This window comes from Dryobates pubescens, chromosome 11 (assembly GCF_014839835.1).
Source record: "Dryobates pubescens isolate bDryPub1 chromosome 11, bDryPub1.pri, whole genome shotgun sequence".
In the NCBI taxonomy this organism is placed as follows: Eukaryota; Metazoa; Chordata; class Aves; order Piciformes; family Picidae; genus Dryobates; species Dryobates pubescens.
The window spans coordinates 18649643-18673864 of NC_071622.1; the positions used below are offsets into that span (position 1 = coordinate 18649643).

The following is a 24222-nucleotide window of genomic DNA, read 5'->3' on the forward strand; positions in this document are numbered from 1 at the left end:
AATTGGCAGTGCACTTGAATCAGGCTTTTCCACTGACTGCTCAAGCAGTACAGTTCAGTGTGTCATCCACACACTTTTTTGTCATATACAAGTCTAGTAATGTCAGGTAAGTTTAATGGAAAAATGTAACAGAAAAAAACCCTGAATTTTCCCTGATATAAAACAGAACTCTGAGACCATAAATAAGCAAATGTTTATTCTTGGAAAGTAAAAGTAGCTAAGGATCTCAGAAAAACTAAGTACCCAGAAAAGGCATTTCAAATGACCAGGATGGGCTGCTTCTTCCTCTCCTAGACTATATAGCCGTAAATTTTCACATCTGTTTGAAAAGGGAGCAGACATTGTGCACCTTAGACTTGAGTCTGTGGATGCACTACCAAAACGAGAGTGAAATGGCTGCAGAATTATTATGGGGGAGGAGTTAAAATCACTGTTGCTCTCCTGCCAACACTGCCCAATGTATCACAGGTGCTCCAGGCATGCTGTGCTATGGCTATCTAGTTACCAGAGCAGCTGGACCTACCACCTTTATGATGACATGAAGAATTTCAACAGGGCTGCAGTTTTTCAAAAAATCTGGGCTTCAATTTTGTACAAAAAGTACAGAACACTGTAACAAAACTTACTCTCGACTATATATGTATGTGAGCATTTCAGCACCTGTCAAATGAACTCAGCCCTGCAAAAAGCCTATCTAATTCCTGTGCACACTACAGTGACTTCAGTTAAAAGATCCATGTTAAGGAGGCTGCATAGTATGACTTCATCACACAACCTGCAGGGAAAAAAAAATAATTAAAAATCCATGTATTGCTGCTTTTCACTACAAGTCATTATGGGAAAATAAACACAGGATTCATTCTGAATTTATATTGTACAGTAATTTGAATCTCAACAATTTGGACTGCTTCCATTTCTGAAGAGAAGATGAACAGAGCAGGTTATTAAAAATCCATAAAGCTCCTTTTCCTAAACTGTCTTTTAGGAAATCCAAGTTTGCTAGTTTTGAATTCAAAGTATTCTAAAAAGTTCACAGTTGACTGAATGGTTGCACTAGATATAAAAGTAGACAGTCTTGATTCTGTCTGTGTTCCACAGACAGTAAGATCTTCAGAGTACACCTGGAGTGAATAACTCTCCAACTGTACTAGCAATTTCAAAAAATATATTCCTAGGATTGTTTGTCTCAAACCTGAAGGTTCACAGCAAAGAACAGGAAGTGCTATCAAATGGAATAAAATGTTTTCTTGTATGAACTATGAAATACATATTGCTCTTTCAAAAATGAACAAAAAACATTGCATTGTTCTATTATTTTTGTAACCGAAGACTTGTAATTAAGAAATTCTAAATCCTGGAAGGAAGAAAAAGCAAACCCAACTTTTAAAATGGCATACAGAATACAAGGGGTTTCTGGAGATTCTGCTAAAATCAGTAGAAGCCTTGCTTCTTTTGTTTTGTATCTACACATCCATTTCATTACTTAGATGAGTTATTTTGTTTTCACTGAGTAAACTCTTCTGCTCTAATAGAGGTGTTCTTAAAATTCTGAAGGACAGCCAGGAAGCTAAACTGATCCAAGTTATTCTGAAGGGAAAAAAAAAAAAAAACCCAGCATCAAAAATAGTTATCTACCATAAAACTATCTCTGAATGGATAGTATTTCCTGGGATTATAAAGATTACTTATATCTCAAAAAAAAAAAAAATCACTGTTTTGTTATGGAAATTTTTCAGATATTCATTAGCTACTTCTTGTGTATGACTCCTCAGTTCCTTTCTTTAGCCACAAAACATGTCTTTATGTATGACCTAACACATTCTATTCCTAAACATGTTGCCATTATTAATGACATCAATAGACAAGAACTAGAACAGGAAATCTTACGCATGGTTCACGCTATATAAATGGTTAAGTTATCAGAAGGAACTTCCCTGATTATTTGGGAAGAACAAAGACCTATTTTTAAGATTCAAAGGGAAAAAATCCAAGAAAACAAGAAAATGCAAGATGTGTTTGATAGTCTCTCATTATCCTCTCTGTAATTGGGCTGTTGCTTTTGGCTGCAGACATCCAGTTCACAGACCAGTTTCCATTTCCTTTGTTTTCATTACAAGAACAGGCTGGTTAAAGAAACCCCACTTGGTAATTTTAAACTAAGCTTTCAGCATCATCCCTTGGGAATTTAAAGCTTTACCACCATTCCTTACTTTGTCTCCTCAGTGCCTTCCCCCATTAAACTCCGTGAAAAGCACTTTAAGAAAAGGCAGGTGTAAGATGTGTAAATACTCAGATCTTTAAGAAAATTCAATAGGAAATAAATTCTTGCAGTTTTCCACTGCCATTTGCTACAGTGCAGTGGCCCCAGACATCTGTTCTCAAATTTCAATTTACTTCATGTACCAGGTGTTTCACATTGTTAATAATGGCAACTCACAAATTTACAATAGTCACATAAGGCAGTTACAGAAATACAATTATGTCAATCAAGTTCACTGCATCTTTCTCAACCAGACTGCATATGACATCTTTCTTCTTTTCCTCTTACCAAAATAAAAGGATGAAGACTACATCTCTATAAAGAGAATCCCTGGACAACATTCTGGTATTGAAGTCAGAGAGGTTACTGAAGTGCATTTCAGCAATGTCTGACAGTTAACTCAACCAGGAAGTAGATGTGCTGTTTTTCACTTCACATGTAACAGAACTGGTGCAAAAAAACCCCACTTTGAACTACTTACTTTAAACCTTTTGGTCCAAATACATAAAATAAGCAGTATTTACAGCATTTTACTCCTTTTTGTAAATGCAATGCTTTAAAACACGTTATAAAGCACCTTAGTAAAAATATTCTACAGATAAAAGTATCGAAGTAGTAGGAAAACCCTAACCATACCACAGCTCACTAATGGAGTCATAATATGGATTCACCAATACCTCAGTTTACAATTAGTACAAAGAAACCATGGAGAAACTTAATACTGAATTTACCATTTTTATACCACTGTGTAAGGATCAACCAGAACTGCAGACAATACCAACATCCTTTGTAGTTTTCCCAACCTGTCAGTAGTGATGGTGGTGATAAAAAACAAAACAAGAAAACCCCACTGCTCTGATCCTGCAGCTTTTTTTTTTTACACTATTAATGTGGAAATGATGTTTTAACACTAATGATGAGTTGCAAGTTTTTAATAAAACCACATATATAAATATGGAAATTCCAGCAGCAGCAGCATTTCTCAGCAGAACATGATTAACCGTCCCAATTAATATCATGTGACTCACTAAAACAAAGCACAGATGTCAACCAGTTATTAACACCACTCATACTGTATACAACCAAAATGTTAATGGTGAAAGCTGGGGGGGGGGGAAAAAAACCACAACTGTTTTGTCTTCAAGTATAAATGAAAATAAATTGCTCTGAAAATTACGAAGAGCATCAACAGTAGCATTTTTCCTTTGTTTACACTTTCAGCTAGAACTGCTGTGTATTAATTGCTCCAAATTAAAGTGTAGATTTCTTCAGGTAAAGGATATTAACTCCCAGTATTAGATAAAAGAAATGAAGACTTTGCTTCTGGATTACCAACATAGTTAGCCAGTATCCAACGCTCTGGAGGTGATCCACAGCCCACTTTTCTCAGATCTATAAAGAAATGTTTTGGAGGTCTACAAGCAATCTAGTTTCCATGGCTGAGGGCTAAGATGATGATGTGACCAAAGATTTATGTCCACAAATCTAATGGTATAGTTAGAATCTTAGTTTGATTTAGGGTAAATCTTTTCATAGAAAAAGTTTTGAGCCAGAATATATAATTCTCCATCTTTTTCCCGAACTGCATGTGCTCTGACAAACTGAAACTGCTCCAGTGCAAATTCATAGAACTCATTCTCCATTTTCCAGATTTCAGACTGCTGTAGCTTGGCAATAGTTTCTTTTGTGGGAAGTTTTTTCTCAGTTGTTTTCCTAAGATGAGACTTCTTTCCTAAATGCAAAATGAAAGCAATAACTTCACTTTAAAGATCACGCGATTAAAAAAAATGTTTACAGTCCTTTCATTTACAGCGTTCTATACTCTTAGCACATTGATAAACTGCATTAGAAGTGAGAGGATTTACTCCAGAATTTATTAACACAACACACGGGGTTGGAAAAATTGCAGTCCTCCTTACTAAATGTTAATGAATTTTGCATCAGTTCTTTCAATTCTTCCCTCGAATAAACCCAGGGAATGAACACTTCATTTAAGGAACAAGATTACATAAAGTATTTGGAGCAAGAATGGTCTTTCAAAATTAATTATTTAGATATTAATCTGGTGTCAAATATTAAGACATTTTAAAACTGCAGAGCGAGAGACAGCTTTCACTAGACAAAGATGACCAAAACAGGAATCTTGACATGCTTGAGAGGTGAGCCTGTGAAAATCTCATGAAGTTCAATGGCCTAGTGCAAGTCCTACACATGGGTTGAGGCAACCCTGAGCACAATCCCCCTAGCTGGGTGACAAGCAGATTGAGAGCAGCCCTGTGGAAAAGGACTTGGGGTGCTGAGAGGCTCAACGTGACCTGGCAATGTGCATTTGCAGACCAAAAGGCCAACTGTATCCTGGGCTACACCAAATGAAGTGTGACCTACAGATTGAGGGAGGTAGCTTGCACCTTGCACTTCTCTCTCATGAAACCCCACTTGGAGTACTGTCTTCATTTCTGGGGCCCCCAACATAAAGAAGAGTATGGATCTGTTGGAGTAAGTCCAGAGGAGGTCCATGAAGATGATCATAGGGCTGGAGCATTTCTTGTATGAAGACAGGCTGAGAAAGTTGAGGTTGTTCAGCCTGGAGAGGGACCTGGGGATACTGACAGCACCCCTCCAGTACATAACAGTGGCCTACCAGAAAGCTGGAAAAGGGTATTTGTAAGGGCAGGTAAAATATAATGGCTTTAAATTGAAAGAGGGTAGAGTTAGATCAGATGTGAGGAAGAAGTTCTTCGCTGTGAGGGTGGTGCTGTACTGCTACAGGTTGCCCAAAGAGGCTGTGGACACCCCATCCCTGGAAGCATTCAAAGCCAGCTTAGATGGGGCTTTCAGTAACCTGGTCTATTGGAAGGTGTCCCTGCCCATGACATAGGGGGTAGAACTAGATCTTTAAGGTCCCATCCAACCCAAACCATTCTATATTCTATGAAAATGATGACAGAATTTTCCCAAAGAAGTACTATCTGTTGCTTTGTTAGAAACTTCTTAATACTACACATCCAGGCTCTACATATCAGACCCTTTTCTCCTTCTATTGTCAGACAGAAGCCCCGCTAAGACGGACATTTTCTCCATCATAAGTTGCATGGCCAGATCCTAGAAACAGAGCCACTAGCTACATAACAAATGTCTTATTATGATCCTAGGAAGATAAAGATGTACTTGGACCTCTGTATCCCTTGGGCCTTTTTGCACAGCAAAATGGGTTGCATCAAGCATTGATCATTTCAACAGGACTTCTGAGGAAATGAGAGTCTGTCACTACCAGCAAGTTTAGAAAACTGAATCCTCTGAAAGATCTTTCAAAAATATACTGGTAACAATTTGTAACAATGTTTTAAGTGTGATATAGCTACACAACTGCCTTTACCCCAATCTGAAATATTTACAGTTTGTGTAAGAGAGGAAGATATTCAGGCTACTCTCAAAAATTTGTACTCAGAGGCTTTTAAATAAGAATTTGTCTTTTCTGCAGGAAGATCAGCCAACTGACCTGGACAAGCCTGGCAGAGGTTCAAAAACTATTCATCTAGGTCTAAAGAATCCATATTAAAAAAAAGTGATAAGAAGATGAAAAATCCATGGAAGCCATGAAAATCAACCATTTAAATACCTGTCCGGTACAGTTCTGTGGCACCCCTGAAGAACCGGGGCAAAGCTGCCTCCAATAACATGATAAAGTCTTCAAGCTCTTCAGTAACTCCCACTAGGAAGTATTCATTAATCAGATTGTATTTGGCTTGTTCCAAAGCCCATCTGCTTCCCACATTCCTAAAATGACAGAGAACAATTACAACAAGTTTTGATGTCAACCAACAATCCTTGGACCCAGGATATTTGTGTAGGAAAGGCAAGACTTATTTAAAATCATAACCACTCCTGACTTCATTTCCCTTTCCAGTTTCTTTCATCTGTGTTCTTACCTCAAATTTTAACTACTTGAGTTATTTTTATTAATAACTCATCCACAAAACCCCCATGTATGTATATGGTTACACTCTCTATTAATGTAATTTTTGGAGGATTTACATTTTCTCAGTGTCAATACTTGGCCTCCACTTTCACAACAGATACCAGAAATGGTTCTGGTAGGAACACACCTTCCCTTTTCCATCCTACAAACGTAACTCTGAACTAGAAAGTCACTGCTCCTAATGGGAGGACTTCCCTAGGTTTAGGTAGGTCTGACCAAAAGACACTGAAAGAGGAGTTCCCAAATGGCCATTTACTTTGTTTATGTCTGGATGAACAGTAATTTTGACAAATAATTGCCCTTGTTTTAACTTAGAATCTTGAAAATCATTTATGTCTCTTATTTTTTAAAGTTTGCTAAACAGATTTGTAAGTCTGTGCTGCTATTACAAAACATGTTCTATTGACAGATGGGCACTATTTGCTTTTGCTTTAGTTTCTAATAAGTAGCATTGACTACTGGATGTCTGGTAGAAGTTTAAGAAGATAAATTTATCCTAATCTCAATTATTTCATTCTCTTCAGAAACTCTTGAGAGCTTGAAGAAAATATCTCTATTCAGAAAGACAGATATTGTAACCTGACATAAGAGAAAAACATCAAGACTTCAAATACACAAGAACTATATTTTAAATTGAAAACATCTGCTTCCCCTCAAAGCACTGCTGATAAAGTATCCTAACATATTGCTTGTTTGAAGGACTGCAAGTCTGTTTCCCTAGGGTGTATCTTCAAAAGAAAACACATTATTACTACAGTACCTGCTGCTTCACTCTGTCCAGTCCTGCACACTTTCCCCAACTGTGCTAGATATTCAGATTTCTTCATTTTAGATTTCTGCACAGATACTGTTGACTAACAACTTGAACTACATTTTATCTCCCTACCAGCATTCGGAGCTGTGGCCACAGAAGAATGGAATTTGAAGCCAAAGTTTCTCTGGAGCACAGTCTGAACCTCCAGCTGCCACACATTCATCAAAGGTCTGAAACAAAGACAAAATTGAACTGAACTTGGACAGTCTTTTACAATTACAAAACTAATGAACAGTTTGATCTTACCTGATACATTGGATATAACCTTGACAAAGGCTATATGCCAAAACAAGCAAAGCCAGTCAGTAAGTGTTGGTATCACTATTTGTCCTTTACAAAAGAGGCCACTAAAGATACAGCATCAAATACCGCCAGGATTTGTGTGATACTGGAACAGGTGGATCACTATATGATAGAACAGTGTGTACTTTGTGTTTTAGATTAAACAATGTTCTATTACCTTTTAAACATTATGACAAATAACTGCTACCTCAGAAGCTAATTTGGTTTTTGCAGCTAGAAGAAATGAAAGCAAGTTGTTTACTGCCTAACTGAATATTCCATACAGCATCACTCTATGTGGATAGACAGCTGCAGCAACACAGTTTCAGCTGCAGTAACACAATTACAATTAGAACTTCATAAGCATTGGAAAAAAATTTGAAGTATTTTATCCAGTCACGATAAAGGAAGCTTTTGTATCTGTAATCAGGATGTAAGGCCTGTTTCTAGGGCAGATGGAAAAAAAGAAAAAGAGAAATTTAATAGCAAATAACTGATCATACAACAACTTTACTAGACTGTTTCTTCTGTATAACCACAAGTTTCCATTCAAAACAACTATGTAAAAATATGTTTGCTTAATTATTCAGTGTTGAAACAAGGACAACGTCCTTTGCTTCTATTTTGAGGTGAAGCTCCTGAGATAATCTGAAAAATTTAGTGATACCAGGCCAAAGCAGTAATTAATCTGTGGTGTCTTAGTCCACCTTGCACTCTGAGTTTAGAATAACTCATGCATGTCACATATCGCACAAAAATACAGCTTAACTAGCAAAACAAGATACTGGTATGCTTTCTTCAGCAATGTTCTCTGGGGAAATTCTGCACTGATGAGTACTTTATGTATATATGAGTACACAAGCACTTTATAACATCAATATCACTTCAAAACTAAATTGTTAAAATGCACCTCCTAACTTGAGGATGTATATCCTAAACATGAGTCAGCATCTGTCAAAAGAAAGACTTCTTTCCTTATATTTGCAGGTTATTTTATAGTTAATACACAAAAGCAAGCAAGTGATTTTCTAAGTAAAGTGAAACAGGGAAAGTCTCCTTCCCCACTTCCTCTTATATACCTACCTTGACTACTCCATCCAGAGATTTTATTAAAAGAAACAATTGGATTTACAGACTCTGTTCTTGGAGCCAAGTTACCTGTAACTTTGAAAGCACAGGGACTTAGAAAGAAAATTATTAACTTCTCCATATAAATGCTGCGGTGTGGACTGGGAGGGGGTAAGTGCAAAGTAAGTTAAAATTCCTTTCCACTTAATAAAGGAAGAATTGACTTCCAGTAGAAAGACTGAATTTTTGCTCTTCCCCCACTTTTCATTTAAGAACTCTTAGTGACTCTACTAAAACACAAATTAGAAGAGATCTAAAGTGTTCTGCACACTGAGATTATGTCAATAACTGACACCATCTATATACATACAGTTTTCTTGGAAATGATGGAAAAACTATTACTTATTAAAGAAACACTAAAACTTAGTACAGCGTATCAATTTCACTTCAAATTAACTCAAGATGCTTACAGGACAAGTTAGATCTGTATGGCAAAAACTGTATCTCAGATCTAAATCAAGTGTTGTGATAGTGACAAAATGAGTGGAAAAAAAGGCCAAAAAAAAGTGCATCCTTAATAGAAAAATAGAACTTATTGATGCAATGCATTACAAACATAAACAGGAAAGCATTTCGACTTCTAGAAAATCAGAGCTTACACAGTGCAGTTTACCAAGCAGTAGCATTAGGGATTTTTACTTAATGTTTCCCAGTGACTACTTAAAAAGGCTGTTCAGATGATAATTAAAAACTTAACCAACACTTAAATTTTACTTCTTAGATAATTATTAACTCTTATAAACAGATTGGACTTGGTAGCATGTTTGGCTTCCCAACTCAGTGACGCCCAACAGGAAGGAATTCCACTAGCTAAACCATGCTTCTCAAGAAAAAAGTCTTTATGATACTATCTCACCAAATCTCTCTCTCTCTCTGTAGCCAGTTCTGTGAAGATACATTTTTCAAGCTTAATTTAAATTTGTTCTGCATGAAGCTTTCCCCTGCCTATGCTGTAGAGGATGCCTGGACAAATTGAAATGCAGTAGCTGAAGATGGCGCCAAAACCTAAGTAATGGAGCAGTTTGTTATGAAGGGGAAAGAAAAGAGGAATGGTCTGTTCTAGTACTCAAATCACACAGTGTGGATGGTGGGGAGCACACAGATTTATTAGACACATTTATTAGTTGTTACCACATTTGTAAACTAGGCTGAATTCAGTGTTATTTTTGCTTAGTTAGTTTTTCAGTGTGTCTTGGTATTGGGAGAGTGCTACACTAATTGTCAACATTACAGAAAAACTTCATCAGTTTAAGAAAATATTGCTGCTGAAATTCTGAAAAGTGTTTGGCTCTGTAAGGTACAACCCACCCCCACATTTTATAAAAGCTTCCATACTGCTCCATCTATAGTTTTACAAACTCTATTCATATACTTAATACCCTACTTTTCTTCCCGATTTAAGTCCAAAGCAACATGTTGTAACAGGTGTCTTACTGCAAACCATGACAGCAGATGTATACATTCTTTCTGGAATAAGTCTCTTACGGAGCCTAAGTAATGTCATTCTGAAATTATGCTAGTAATCAAGGTTTGGATATGCTAACCTGAACTTCTAAAGCCACCTAAGACAGATGGAAGAAGTACAGAAATGTATGAATTTGTGCTCTGTAGTTTTTAAACAGACACTACACAATTAGATTGCAACATTTACATTACAAAAAACAAAAAAAGTGTTGCTAATTATGAAAAAGTACACTTCAAAGGCAATGCATCAGCAGTTCTACAGCTTCTGGTGAAAAACACATTTTTCAGTCTTCAATAAGAAGAGATGTAGATTATTTTTTTTTTTTTTACACAGGTTAAGCTTAAATTAACACAACTACAGATACCTGAAAATGTATGTTTGGTTGGTTTTTTAATTGCAAGAAAAAAACAATGTATAAGGTTACAGAGAACATCCTCAGTGTTACAATCTGTTCCAGTACAGACACAAAGGAGAGACTATAACTTAAAAAGCCACCATCATCACCAAGGCTGATTGGAGAACTGTTCAGCTTTTATCAGGACATATTTTAAAAACTGTTTTCACCCTGACTTCAGTAAGAACAACAGATACAATAAAGTGTACTTTACCTTTTTGTCTCCCTGTTTTCGCCTCCGTAGCCCTGGTCTGTAATCATCTCCAAAGCGCAGAAAGTAATAATAAGAAACTAGTCGTTCTATAGGATCTCTTATGACATTTATGTAAATTGGTTTCTTTTTAACACCAAATCTAAAGTAAAAGAGGAGAAAATGTATATTGAAAGTGAAATCAAAGCTTCTCATATAATATTTAAAAGCCTGTCTCTATTTGTACAACTGAAATCTATATGTAGAGATGATGGTGGTGAGAGGAAGGTTAATGATCGCTTCCTCTCATCCTCATACCCAGTGTGTTATGTGGATGCACAAGACAGTTAACTTTCTCTTTTCTAGGACTGTGATTTTAGTTTATTTTAATTAGAGAAACAATCAAAAGTAAAATATTCTCATGACCGATACTAAAAATGATTATACAACCTTCCTGACTCTAGAATTGCCTTAATCAGCCTAGCAGCCGTGTATGTGTTTATAATAAGCACAAGGAAGTTCGATATTGAGTTCCTGCCCTCCTGAACTGTGCTATGCAATGCTGCAAGTAGTAGTCTTGGCAGGTCTCCAGTTGACGGAGACATGAGCTCTAACAGAAGGAAGACAGAGCTCAGAGCCCATCCATTATTTATGTTGAATCCATATGGCTACTCTTATTAAATATAAGCCTAAGATAGTATCTGTAACCATACTAACTTCTCTATCTAAAGATCTACAGTTTTTCCTTAGACATTTACCCTAAGTGAATTTTTAATTACTACAGTACAAACATGAAGCCTGATGAAATGAGGTGGTAAGCTCGGAGGACATGAAATTTAAGCCACAAAACCAGTTTTGTGCAAATGCTACCTTTCAATGACCTACATTCCAGCCAGGTTTACTATACATTTCCCAGTTTTATTGCCTTTTCCATTTGACACATTACTGTGGCAAATAAATATGGTATCCAAACATTAAAGGGGTTGTACCACAATGGAAATTTCAAGTGTGTCAAGTGCCTGGAAATAAAGCTAGGAGCTGGGGAAAAAAAAAAAAAAGTCTTTTCTGTTCCTATGCAAACTGGAAAAGTATTCTGCACTGCCAGAGGGCCATTCAAGCCTCCTAGCTTGGCTAAAAGAGAAAGCACTCACAGTTTTAAGATGGTTTTAAAGTGGTATTCCATAAATTACAATACCAGATACTGCTCATGAGGACTCTTCAGTTGAAAAGTTGAAGAACAGAAACTTAGAATACTAAGAAGCAGAAAAGTGGAAGTTAGGAAACCCCCAAACATTAAAAGGCATTACTTTGGCAAAGCCTGGCACTACAGACACAGAAATTGTTAAAGGCTACAGAAAGAGCAACAGATGTCACCAGCAGAGTACCAATGAATCAGACTGTAGCAGTTAAAGTGACATCTGTCTGTATCCCAGTTCTTACTCCCCAAAATTCACAAAATAGGAGTATGTCAATCTTTCAGTCATTTTGATGCAAAGTCCAGGCTTTGAACTGCACTCTCTTTCAGTTCCACTGATGTGCTTGAGACACGCATATATGTGTTCCCTTCTAAAGACACTACTGCTAGCATTGTAAAAGGCTGTAACAAACAATTATGATATAGAAGCAGCTTCAACCAATAATATGTATCTGTGGGTTACATTAAGGTGTCCAAGTCCTTGAGAATGTCTGTGTCAGATTTGCACAAAACTAACTTTAGTTGCAGCAACATAAGTCACTTATTACTGTAACAAATACTGTATCAAATTACAAACAAATTACTGTATCAAATAATGATAACTATTTGACAACTGCAGTCAAAATAAAAAACAGGGAATAAAGGTGGATCAGAAATTGAAGAGAAATATAAGACCCTGCTTTTAGTACTGCAATTTCTGCATAGATAAGGTTATGATAACCTGTCCACAATCCTGTAAGTCATCGATTGAATCCAATACTTCAAGCTTCAGCATAATTTAAAAGATACTTCTGGTATCTGACAGCAGAGCTAAGTCTGATGTTTGCATATAAGCAGGCATAGGCTTTTCCGACATATTTCACACTTCGCAACTACAAGAATATCTCTCACAACGTTGAAAGCGTGGGGCTTGCCAAGCACAACCAGAGTATTCAAGGTATTATTTTAATATGGAAAACACAAATTATGAGAAAGCAAGCTGTTATGAGGAAAAAGTATTAAGGAAAGGATAACAAACAAAGACAATGATAACACAGTCCTGGGGGAAGACACAGATTAAATTAATATGTGAAGCTGCTTAGATGCTTTCTAGATGTAAAATAATTATTTTAGTGTAAAAATTTCCAGTATCAAAAAACATTTTCACCTCTATGAAGTTGTAATGTACAAAACCACTTCCACCTTTGCTGTTCCAGAAATCTGTTAATCAGTTCAAGCATTTATTACTGTTGCGGCATTTTAACTTTAAAAAGGCACAAAGGAAGTTAATGAGATTTGCTACATTTTATTTTGTTTATTGATTCGCAATTAAGACCTCATGTCTGTTACTGTTTGTAAACTTTCAAGCTTTTATTTGATGCAATTGGCAATTTTCAGCTACTAATGTAGCTTTTAGCATTTTCTATTTCATAATACATTTTACTGGGAATCTATAAAGCTCTAACTTCCCTTTCTCATTCTTTGTAATAAAAGGCCAGAATTAAAAATCAGTGTATGTAACCAAATGAATGCTTAAAAGCAATGGCTGAACAAAGAAGAATTCTTACATACAAAAATTTATTTGCATTAAAAGTTTTAATGCACAGAAACATAACATTACTGAGGACTGACCACCAGCAAGAGGTAGGAGTAGTGGCTTCTATTGTTTATGAAGTTGCATATACTGAAAATTCCACTTTTAATTTTAAACCATTTTCTGCATGCTGCATGTGCAAGATGAAGCACTGCCTAGCAAGCACCTTAAGCAAAACTGACTTTCCAGTTCATGGGGAGGTTTCACAAGACTGAGCTACTGAGGATCACTGCTTTTGATCCAGAAGCAACAATTAACACAAGAAAAGAAACCCTTGGAAGTGGGAAAACAGACATGACCCTGAACCTTTGAAGTACTTGGGAGAATTTTAACATAATTTTGTTTAAAATAAATTTTGTAAGTAGCAGAATTTAACTCCACAAGAATTATTTCAATGCTTTTTACAGCATTTACTACAGGTCAGAAAATGGCTTTAAAAGTTAAACTGTTAATATTTTGATAAACTGTGAAGGGATAGTCTGATAGAGAAGAATGATATAACTTGAGAAGGAGGTGGTATTACTTGTTATGTGAGACATATTTGAGAACGGGCATCTTAAACCCCGCTGAATGTGAATACAATCCAGTTTCTCTGCAACTGTCAGTATTCCAGAGAAAAGCCAGGATTTGCAGTAAACCACCAGCTTATAATTCAGAAAAGGAATACAAAACCTAGAATAAAAATAGTTTTGAAACGAGACTGCATTGTATCATAGAAAAAGACAAAAAACTGAAAAGCAAACCCAGATACTGATCGGCATAGGAATTTCAGCGTGCAAATTTGTCAAAGCTGCAGTTACCAGGCTCCCACCACTAGAGGGCACTAATATCCCAGCTGGGGCCAAGCAACTATCAGGCTGCTCAACAGATAAATCCAAGGGTAACATACTTTGCAAAGTCCAAATAAGATATATGTCCATGGTAAAATCCTGGTTTCATTTCCTTCCAGGAAGTCACATTCTTCACAAATCGGACCTGCAAAAGTACATAGCAGAAAGTGTTTCTGTACAGTTGGAACATACTATGTTTCTCCACACACGGCGTTTCCTGGTTTGTAAGTAAAATTTCATAATGCATTAGGGAAAAAAGTCCATTTTGAATATTACCAAAGATTTTGTGCCAGCTAAAATAGACTTTTCTGCAAGCATACAGATGACTCACTTTAGATCATCGCTATTTAATGCTCAAAGTAAACCAAAGCAGAATATAGCAATCAGAAGGGCAAGTCAAGGAAAGCTACCACACAAACATTAGCAAGACAAACATTTTAAATTTTGTGAGTCGATTTTACTTGCAGTTTGAAAGAAATGCAGAATTCCCTCAGCAAAAAGTAGGAATACCAGTGCACTTTTCATGGAATTGTTTGAGCTGTATTCAGTCCCTCAAACAAAAGCATACCAGATTTACAAGCATGTTCTTAGACCCACTTTGCTGGGATGTAAGAAAGAAACCTGATGGTTCAATTTTCATCCCCATCCCAAAATGCAATGCATGAGTAATCCAGAAATTTCATAAAAGTGTACAATGTAAATTAGATCTACAGATTACCATTTAGAAGTTACATTAAACCTAACATATCAGTGAAATTAAAATATGAAGTGGCCCTTATACCAGGGCTAATAAAACAGTTATCAGGAAACTTCACAAAAATAGGAATAGCTTTACATTTCAAAGAACAAAATAAGACACACACCCCAAACCAGAAAGTATGATCAAATTAAGTGGGACATGCAAATCCTGATATAGCTTGGCTTCACTAAATGAACAGAATATTTTAACATCAAAGCATTTAACTCTGAAAGTTATTTCAAAAGTAGTGAATTGGATAATAAAGAAAAGACGATAAATTCGTACTGCTTGAGCTGTCTGACAATGATATGCCCTTTCTGAAGCCAAGAACTACAAGATAGCATTCCCTGCACATCTACAGTATCCTTTCTGTTATAGAGTGACATAGATAACCATGGAGATACTGAGGCAAGACAAGAGGCAAAAAAGGAAAGTTTGAGAGCTCATGACAACACACTAACATTCTGTAAGGTCTAATGGACCTAAAACATTATACTACTTAATTTATTATACCAAATCAGTTGAGGATTTTAAGAGGCAAGACTGTCCTGCTGTCAGTTCTTCAAATGTGCAAAACTCACAGTTCAGGATTTAAGAGGCTGATAACATTTACTTACTTTACTTTCTAATGCTGGATCTTGGTCTCCTGGGTAAAATAAATGTATACTACTTTTTAGTAATGGGCAGCATTCCCTTTTTCAGTGTACAAGTTACATGGTCTGTGGCATTTCACCATTCAAACCATGTACTGCACATGGAAATTGTGGCCAGTGCAGCTGGAGAGTACTGCACAATGTTACACACTGATATTTGATAAACTGCACTGCCTTTCTGTCTGCTTTTGTCCACAGCACAAACTGGTAATAGATCTGTGAGACTTTGAATCCAGTTGAACTACCTTTGCTGCTACTGAAGAAAGTCATGCTTACACTGACCATACCTTTCAAAGATTAATGACAAGGTCTTTTGAATGGAGAGCCTCAGCTATGAATATTTTTACACCTGGGAAAGCAGTTTCCTAAATGCAGATTACGTATCTTCTATTCCCTCACTCCCATACCCCAAAATGTCACAGTTGGTTGATACAACTCTGCAAATAAACCAGTTACACTACCTATGATGTATAGTGCATTTTAAACCATACTGATTTCAGTTACCTTTTCATGAACAAGCTTTCTGAAATGTAGCACCAGATAGATTTCATTTTCTTATAGACTAGGACTAGACACAGGGAAACAGCCAAATGCAAAATCCTAAGGATCACTTGTGGTTTAGATCCCCATGCCCCCACCCAGCATCAAACCTTAGATGTTCCAGTAATAGTTAAAAAACAACCTTTATTGTCTTTATCTTACAGCACTGTCTGGTAAAGAAATAATTTTTATGAACATAGGATGGATGTTCTAGCCTTTTATTAACTTTAACACTAGGCAAGCTAAAATAAAGCCTGAAAGGTTTTATAAGATCTGTGACATTTGCAACAACCTTAAGATGGACCAGCATCATGCTTTGCCCCTGAGAACTTAAGCTTTTACACCTACCACTAGCCTCCAGGCAAGTGAATTTCTTTTTTTTTTCCTCCCCTAGTTTGCAGCATTCCAAAAAATCAGAATTGTTCCAGGTCACCGACAGCCTAATAAGTCTGGATTCACACATTTTAGGGCAGAGATGAATATTTCTTTCTGCTTCATACTGTTAAATATGATCAATTTTTACCTTTCTTTTCATGGCTTAGCAGATACTGCAGCTTTCAAGAGACCGAGCAAGCTTCTCCATCTGCACCCAACTGAAAAAGTTTGAGGTTACTTCAAAAGTTTGGATAGATGCGAATGGAATTCCTGTGAAGCTGTTTCACCGGGCTTTTATAGAATCAGCTACAAAGTTGCTTCACAGCCCTTAGTAACTGAATATCAGCTGAGCTTCACTGAATTAAAGAGCCAGATCAAACAGACTTTGGGCGTGTAAGATGTCCCAAAAGGTAAGTTAAATACATTCAGTTTCTAGGATGGTTAAGTTTAAATCAAGTCCCAGTGAAACAGAAAGGTAAAAAAACAAACCCAAAACAAACAAAACACACACCACAAAAAACACAACCCAACCAAAAAAACCCCAGCATACTTGGTCTGAGCAAAAAGTCCTGAGAAATCTGTGTGCAAACAAAAGTGATGTTGTCACTCTGTTCACTAACTGCTTCCATCAATCAGTGCTCTCTACAGTCTGAAAACATACACACACACACACGGGGCCCAGCCTGGTGAGGCCACTTGAGGATTTTCCATTTGGACTACCCAAAAAAAAAAGGGGGCACACCAACCAAACCAAAAAACCACACCACACAAACCCCCCCAAAACCCAACCCACAACTCTCAAGTGTCTCTCCATTAAAGGAAATCTCACATTCAGATTTAAAGACCAAGCATGATGGGATGACTGACTCAGAATCTCTGCAGGAAGGCACTTGTAGCTTAGCTATCTGAAATGTCATTCAAGCTAATAACATAGTTAAGCTCTAATCAGAGGGTCAGAAATGCTGCAAACAGGCTAGAAGCACATCTTTGCCTGCATGCCACAAGAAACCACAAGCAAGTTCAAGGCAAGGGCAGCTGAGAAGCAGTTTGTAAGATGGTGAAAAGACAGTTCACCAGCTCAGGCACAGGACAGCCAGGACAGCCACCTTGCATGTACAGTTCTTTCTTGGAAGGAAAAAATGCAATTGGCACATGTGCAGCAGTGGGCACAAGTACTCACTACACCATCTAATTCCAAAAGACTAATTCTTAAATTTCCAGGGCCAGGATGGTATTTCCACTTCTAACCAGAGTCACTGCTGCCTTTTACTTGTTCTGCTTCTGATAGCCAGTGAAGCTTTCACCAGCAGAGGAAAGAAATTCTAAAGTCAATAGAGTGTACTAACCCCCGAGAGGCCACTGTTTTAGAATACATAAGGAGAAAGATTATGCATTTTCAGGTTGCTCTTTTGAGAAAAGTGGGGAGAGAGAAACTGTGGGAGAAAAAAAGAACAAGGAACAGTAAAACAAGCAGCTGAGGGAATTAAATGCTGGATAACTGTACCATGGTTTTTCTATGTTCACAACAGTACAGAGAATGTGTTCCCATACCCCACTTCCTAATACCATATCAAGAACATGCTGCAAGGCAGAACACTAATTTCAGTTCACATGTTTTAGATAACAATTTCACCATATAACAGAAAAAGGTAAGGTTTGTGTGGCTGGTATGCCATCCAACTAGCCATACCACAGGCATGTTTGTATGGACTAAAAGCATCAGCACTGAAACATGCAAGCAATAAATAAAACAACCAAACAGCTACTCTGATTTAATGAAAGCAAGAGTTTTTGTTACAGACCACGAGGTCAGAAGGCAACATGGGCAACACAGCACTCAGCTTGCTGCAAAGAAAACATCCAACCTGCGGAAAGAGGAGCAGCTCCCAGGGTCCTGCTGTCTGAGAAACTGCAAAAGAAAGGAGGGCTGCAGGGAAAAGTTTAATCTGAAACTAAAATGGATGTGTTAGGGACTCTTACCAGATTATCTCAGATCAGGTACAGATTATATGCAGAGTGGATTTAAAATAGCGTGGGTTTTGTTGAATTGGGGGGTTTTGGTGTTTGCTATTTTGCTTTGGGGTGGGTATTTTCCCCACCCCCTCCAGACTGTATTCAAGAAGCAAAGGTTTCGTATGTGGGCAGAGAACTTAACATTTGTTACAGATTTGCAGTAGTTTGGAAAAGGAACAAGAGAAGTAATACATAATGGAGAGCTCACTGTTTCACAAATTTGTGTCAGGCCCAAGACAATCTTCACCTTGCTTAGGGAGATTTTGTTTAACAAACAGTATCACTGATAAAACAGTTTTGTCTCCATGATGTGTTAATAGACCTTATTTCTACTGCATATACACCTAACACACTGAAGTGAGCTATACTGATGAAGGTGGTATGTGAATATTTGATGCAAATCCAAGCCCATAAAGAGAAAACATCATTAGCCTCTACTGAGTGCCCTTGCCATTTCCAGAATTATGTTATGACTTACAACAGCAAGTTGCTATATTGATACACTAAAGACAAATAATTATGTCTATTCTTTGAACAACTAGACCATATGTGAAGGTTTTAATTGTCAGCATCTCCGAGTTAGCAGCCACTGAAGAAGAGGAGCACCGATAGTCTAAATAACAATTTACCACCTTGGGAAATAGCGTAGTATCAAATGAAAGCAGGATTGCCAGTACTGTAAACATGCCCAGCACTGATGGATTTTAATTTTTCAGTAGGTAATTATTAGAGAGAATATGAGGAGGAGAGTTTCTCTTAGACAAAACTACACCAGTTAAAGCCACAAATTTGATTTTATTTAAGTAAATACATTTTTAGAAGTAGAAATCTAAGGTAAGGCTTACTATTAACAAATCTTACACCTTTCATACCATCAATGATTAGCTCTCCTATCCTTGAGAACTGACTGGTACAATTCAAAGAGACACCTTGACAGAAAGAGAATTTGTAGTTGGAGACACAGCACTAAGTATGACTGACTTGAGCATGATTTTTAATTAAGATACAAGCTTGTTAAATCTTTTGAAGTCACTCTGCTGTTCATGCACAGGTCTTCAGTACAGAAGTACAGGGATGGCTACCAGATTTAGTAATCTCAGTATTCACATGTGACAGTTATCACCAACTCGTGATACAATTTAAGGATGTTGTTAGATCATGTCGGAGAAAAATTAGAGAGGCCAAGGCCCAGTTAGAACTTAAGCTGGCCACTGCTGTGAAAGACAACAAAAAGCATTTTTATAACCATATTAATGTTAAAAAAAGGAGCAAGAACCACCTCCACTCTTTATTGGACCTGAGGGGAACATTGTAACTAAAGATGAGGAAAAGGCTGAGGTACTAAATACTTTCTTTGCCTCCACTTTCAACAGTAAGGCAGGAGGACCTCAGGATAACTGGCCTCCTGAACTGGTCAATGGGGTCAGGGAGCAGTGTAGTACCCCTGAAATCCATGAGGAAGTAGAGGGACTTGCTGAGCCACTTGGATACTCACAAGTCCATGGGACCGGATGGGATCCATCCCAGGGTGCTGAGAGAGCTGGCCGATGAGCTGCCAAGCTGCTCTCCATCATTTTTCATCTGTCCTGGCTCACTGGAGAGGTCCCAGATGACTGGAAGCTGCCAACGTGATGCTCATCCACAAGAAGGGCTGGATGGAGGAACCTGGAAACTACAGGCCTCTCAGCCTGACCTCAGTGCCAGGGAAAATTATGGAGCAGATCATCTTGGGGGCAACCACTGGGCACCTGAAGGATGGCCAAGGGCTCAGGCCCAGCCAACATGGATTTAGGAAGGGCAGGTCCTGCCTCTCCAACCTGATCTCCTTCTATGATCAGGTGACTGTCTGGTGGACGTGGGGAGGCCTGTGGATGTAGTCTACCTGGACTTCAGCAAGGCCTTTGACACCGTCTTCCACAGCAAACTCCTGGCCAAGCTGTCAGCCTGTGGCTTGGACAGCAGCACTCTGTGCTGGGTTAGGAACTGGCTGGAGGGCCGAGCCCAGAGAGTGGTGGTGAATGGTGCCACATCCAGCTGGCGGCCAGTCACCAGTGGTGTGCCCCAGGGATCAGTGCTGGGCCCCATCCTGTTCAATATCTTTACTGATGATCTGGACAAGGTGGCCAAGAAGGCCAATGGCATCCTGGCCTGCATCATGAATAGTGTGGCCAGCAGGGCCAGGGAAGTCATTCTGCCCCTGTACTCAGCACTGGTTAGGCCACACCTTGAGTACTGTGTCCAGTTCTGAGCCCCTCAGTTTAAGAAGGACATTGAAACACTTGAACGTGTCCAGAGAAGGGCAACAACGCTGGTGAGAGGCCTCAAGCACAAGCCCTACGAGGAGAGGCTGAGGGAGCTGGGATTGTTTAGCCTGGAGAAGAGGAGGCTCAGTGTAGACCTTATTGCTCTCTACAACTATCTGAAAGGAGGTTGTAGACAGGTGGGGGTTGGTCTCCTCTCCCAGGCAACCAACAACAGAACAAGAGGACACAGTCCCAAGCTATGCCAGGGGAAGTTTAGGGTCGAGGTGAGGAGAAAGTTCTTCACAAAAAGAGTTATTTGCCTTGGAATGGGCTGCCCAGGGAGATGGTGGAGTCGCCATCCCTGGAGGTGTTCAAAAGAGGACTGGACATGGCACTTGAAGCCATGGTTTAGTTAGTCATGAGGTGTTGGGTGATAGGCTGGATTGGATGATCTCTGAGGTCTTTTCCAACCTTATTGATTCTATGATTCATATTTAAGAAGAGATTTTGCAACAGCAAAACCCCAACAGAAACAAAATGCCACTATCACAGAACAGGTTCCTTTGGGGGACTGTGATGAATCTGTGGATCCACTGAAGAGCCAAGAAGAGTTTGACATCAGAAACATCACTGTGTTCCCATGAGAATCTGGAAAGTCCCTGGACTGAATGTTTGAGGATGAGAAATCACAAGATGAGATAGAGGCCACCTGGGCTAGCTTAGCAAGTAACCATAGCAATGCTATCATTAACCAGTAAGAATCTTGAGAAAAGTTTATTAACCAATCACATGCAGCCACACTAACAATATACATACAAATATGTGTTGCTTTGCTGGAATAAATGGAGTCTTTTGTCTTTGTCTCTATACTCTGCTTGAAATGAGCGTGTATTTTTGTCGCTTTGGCCGTCACCATATACAGCGACAGGTTCCCAGTCTCACTCAAAGCACACTCTGTATCCCCTGCACTGAGACACCACCTTCAGTCTCTCTCTGACACACAAAACTGGAAGTGAAGGGTCTGTTACCATCTGCTTCCCCCTACCCCACTCCAGCATCTGTGCTGAGCTGCAGCCTGTAGGCATGCACTTAAAGGTGCAGGAAGCCTCAGTACTGACATGCTGCAATGCAGAACAGTTCCTGCCTCTGCTGCACATCAGCCTAACATGATCAGCATACAATCAGTAGTACATACCCAAGAGTTTGGAAACATTTGTTTTACAGACAGGGATGATGACACAGTGATGTTTCACACCTCTGACCTGGGTTCTCTGCATGTGCATTTGTAACAAGCAGAGAAATATTACTTAATAAAAAGAAAAAAGGCAAACCAAAAAAAATCTACTCCCTTACCACACCGTACTCCAAGAAAAACAGAGCACTGATCCTTACTCATCATCTGGTGCAATGGTACCCTGGACCATTCCCAGCCTGGGACTAAAATGACTTTGAGAGCTTTAAGTAGATGCAATGTGACCCATCCTTTAGAGTTCAAGTTATTTATAGCCAGTTCTTTCTACCTGTTTTTTATCACCTCTAACACCTCACCAGACTTAGTACCACAGTATAACCCTGACAGCATGGCACAGTGCCTGCCCTACAGATTTCCTCACAGAAGAAATCACAGAAGACAGGCAAATACTATTACACAGTCAAAAGACTGACAGCTGACAATACAATACACTTTAACAGTTTTAACAACAAAGGTCATTTCTGCCCTGTGTCCCTTTTTAGTTTTGTTTTTGACTCAAACCAGATACTTACCACCTCCAGTAGTCCAGCAAAAACCTAGACCTATTATTTAATAAATAATATTAATTCTCTACAGAGAAAGTATAAACACATTAGAATTCATTTATATTGGCAAATCTGACATCAAAGCCAATGCTATCAGCAATGTCAGTTTGCGTCACACGAGTAGTTCCTATACTTTCCCCTTGTTTAATACAGTCATCCCAAATGCAGCAGCATTACCTGGTCTTGCAGAGACATCACTGGATTATTTTTGGTTGTATTGATATGTAGAACATGGTATCTGTTCTTCGCACAAAGGTCATAGGCAATGTTTGTGAAGGACGTGCTGGCAGTCTTAGGTACTCTGTTGTAAATAATCACAACATCATCTTCTTCATCCAGTGTCCCATCTTGCCGGGGGCCATCTACTGTATGACGTTGCTCTATTTCTCGGACTTCGTGTCTTGCAATAGCCCTTTCTGTTAGGGATGACAAATACAAAATGTTGATGGCAGTACTACCAGTTCTGAACTACAAAGCATAGAATGCAAATAACCTGGTGCAAAGCAGTTAACTCCTCAGCAGTAAGCACTTGCTGTCATATATACTTCTGACATGTCTGAAGCAAAACTTTATCATCCATACATTTTATAACTAAAAGGTGAGTTAGTCTGACACAACACTAAGACAAGGAGACCTAATTGTGGCCTTCCAGTATCTGAAGGGGGCCTACAAGAAAGCTGGTGAGGGACTTTTTAGGGTGTCAGGTAACGATAGGACTAGGGGCAATGGAAAAAAACCTAGAAATGGGTAGATTCAGATTGGATGTTAGGAAGGAGTTTTTCACTATGAGGGTGGTGAGACACTGGAACAGGTTACCCAGGGAGGTGGTAGAAGCCCCACCCCTGGAGGTTTTTAAGGCCAGGCTGAATGAGGCTCTGAGCAACCTGATCTAGTGTGAGGTGTCCCTGCCCATGGCAGGGGGGTTGGAACTAAATGATCCTTGAGTCCCTTCCAACCCTGACAATTCTATGACTCTATGAAAACTGCTTAGGGAACACATACTGTATTCTGTTACTCACTAATGCTACTGAAAGACATCATCTCTAAAGAAAAATATCTATACTGGACTATCAAAATGGTGACAACTCCCAAATATCCCTAAAAATTTCTGTAAAACTTCTATTTAAAAATTATAATGGAAAGAGTAATTCAACAACTTGGAGAATAGGAATTTTCTGAAAACAGTAGAAATACTAACACCAGACGTAGTTAATTGTGTGGAGCAGAGAGGGGTACTGGATTTCAAATTACACCATTGTTTCATTTCAACTGATACAAGCCTCAAGTGCAAAGGTTTACAATAAATAGGTCTGCAAAAATTCAATCAGATGTATTATTCTAAAGTTTGAGAAGAATAGAAGCAAGAGGTGCTTACAAAATAGTTAACATTAAGGTGAAGAGTGTCCTCTGAGCACGGAAATACATCAAATACACAAAAAAGAAAGGAACATGGAAAATCAGGCTATGAACAAGACATTTTGGCAAGGCGAGTACACTGCAAATAAACTGTTTTCCCTTTCATACAAAGGGCAATATTCTGAGTAATGGAACTCTGCTTCAAGTGCTAAAAGCCTGTTTGGAAAATAAACTCCACAGCATTTTTATTTCGTTTTTACTGCTGCTGAATGTCAATTATTTAGTGCTGATTCAGACACTGCTTTGTTCTGTTCCAGATAAATACATACTTTAATACAATTTGTAATACAGATGTCAAAGCATCTTTTCTGATTCATTTACTATGATATTTAATAA

The 24222-nt window shown here is 38.4% G+C and overlaps 1 protein-coding gene across 2 annotated transcripts in view; it reads right to left on the reverse strand.

Moving 5' to 3' along the window:
* The window catches only part of HS2ST1 (heparan sulfate 2-O-sulfotransferase 1), a 78075-nt gene that overhangs the window by 4131 nt on the left and 49722 nt on the right, over window positions 1–24222 (reverse strand). Inside the window, exons 2-7 of one of the 2 annotated variants that reach the window (XM_054165369.1) lie at window positions 22648–22886; window positions 14170–14255; window positions 10537–10675; window positions 7126–7223; window positions 5880–6037; window positions 1607–3992 (exon numbers count right to left, since the gene is read on the reverse strand). In XM_054165369.1, the coding sequence (XP_054021344.1) occupies window positions 3766–3992; window positions 5880–6037; window positions 7126–7223; window positions 10537–10675; window positions 14170–14255; window positions 22648–22886 (947 nt within the window). In that variant the 3' untranslated portion in view covers window positions 1607–3765. Of the gene's footprint in view, window positions 1–1606; window positions 3993–5879; window positions 6038–7125; window positions 7224–10536; window positions 10676–14169; window positions 14256–22647; window positions 22887–24222 lie in introns of those variants that run through there. The other variant, XM_054165370.1, reaches the window with a different exon arrangement.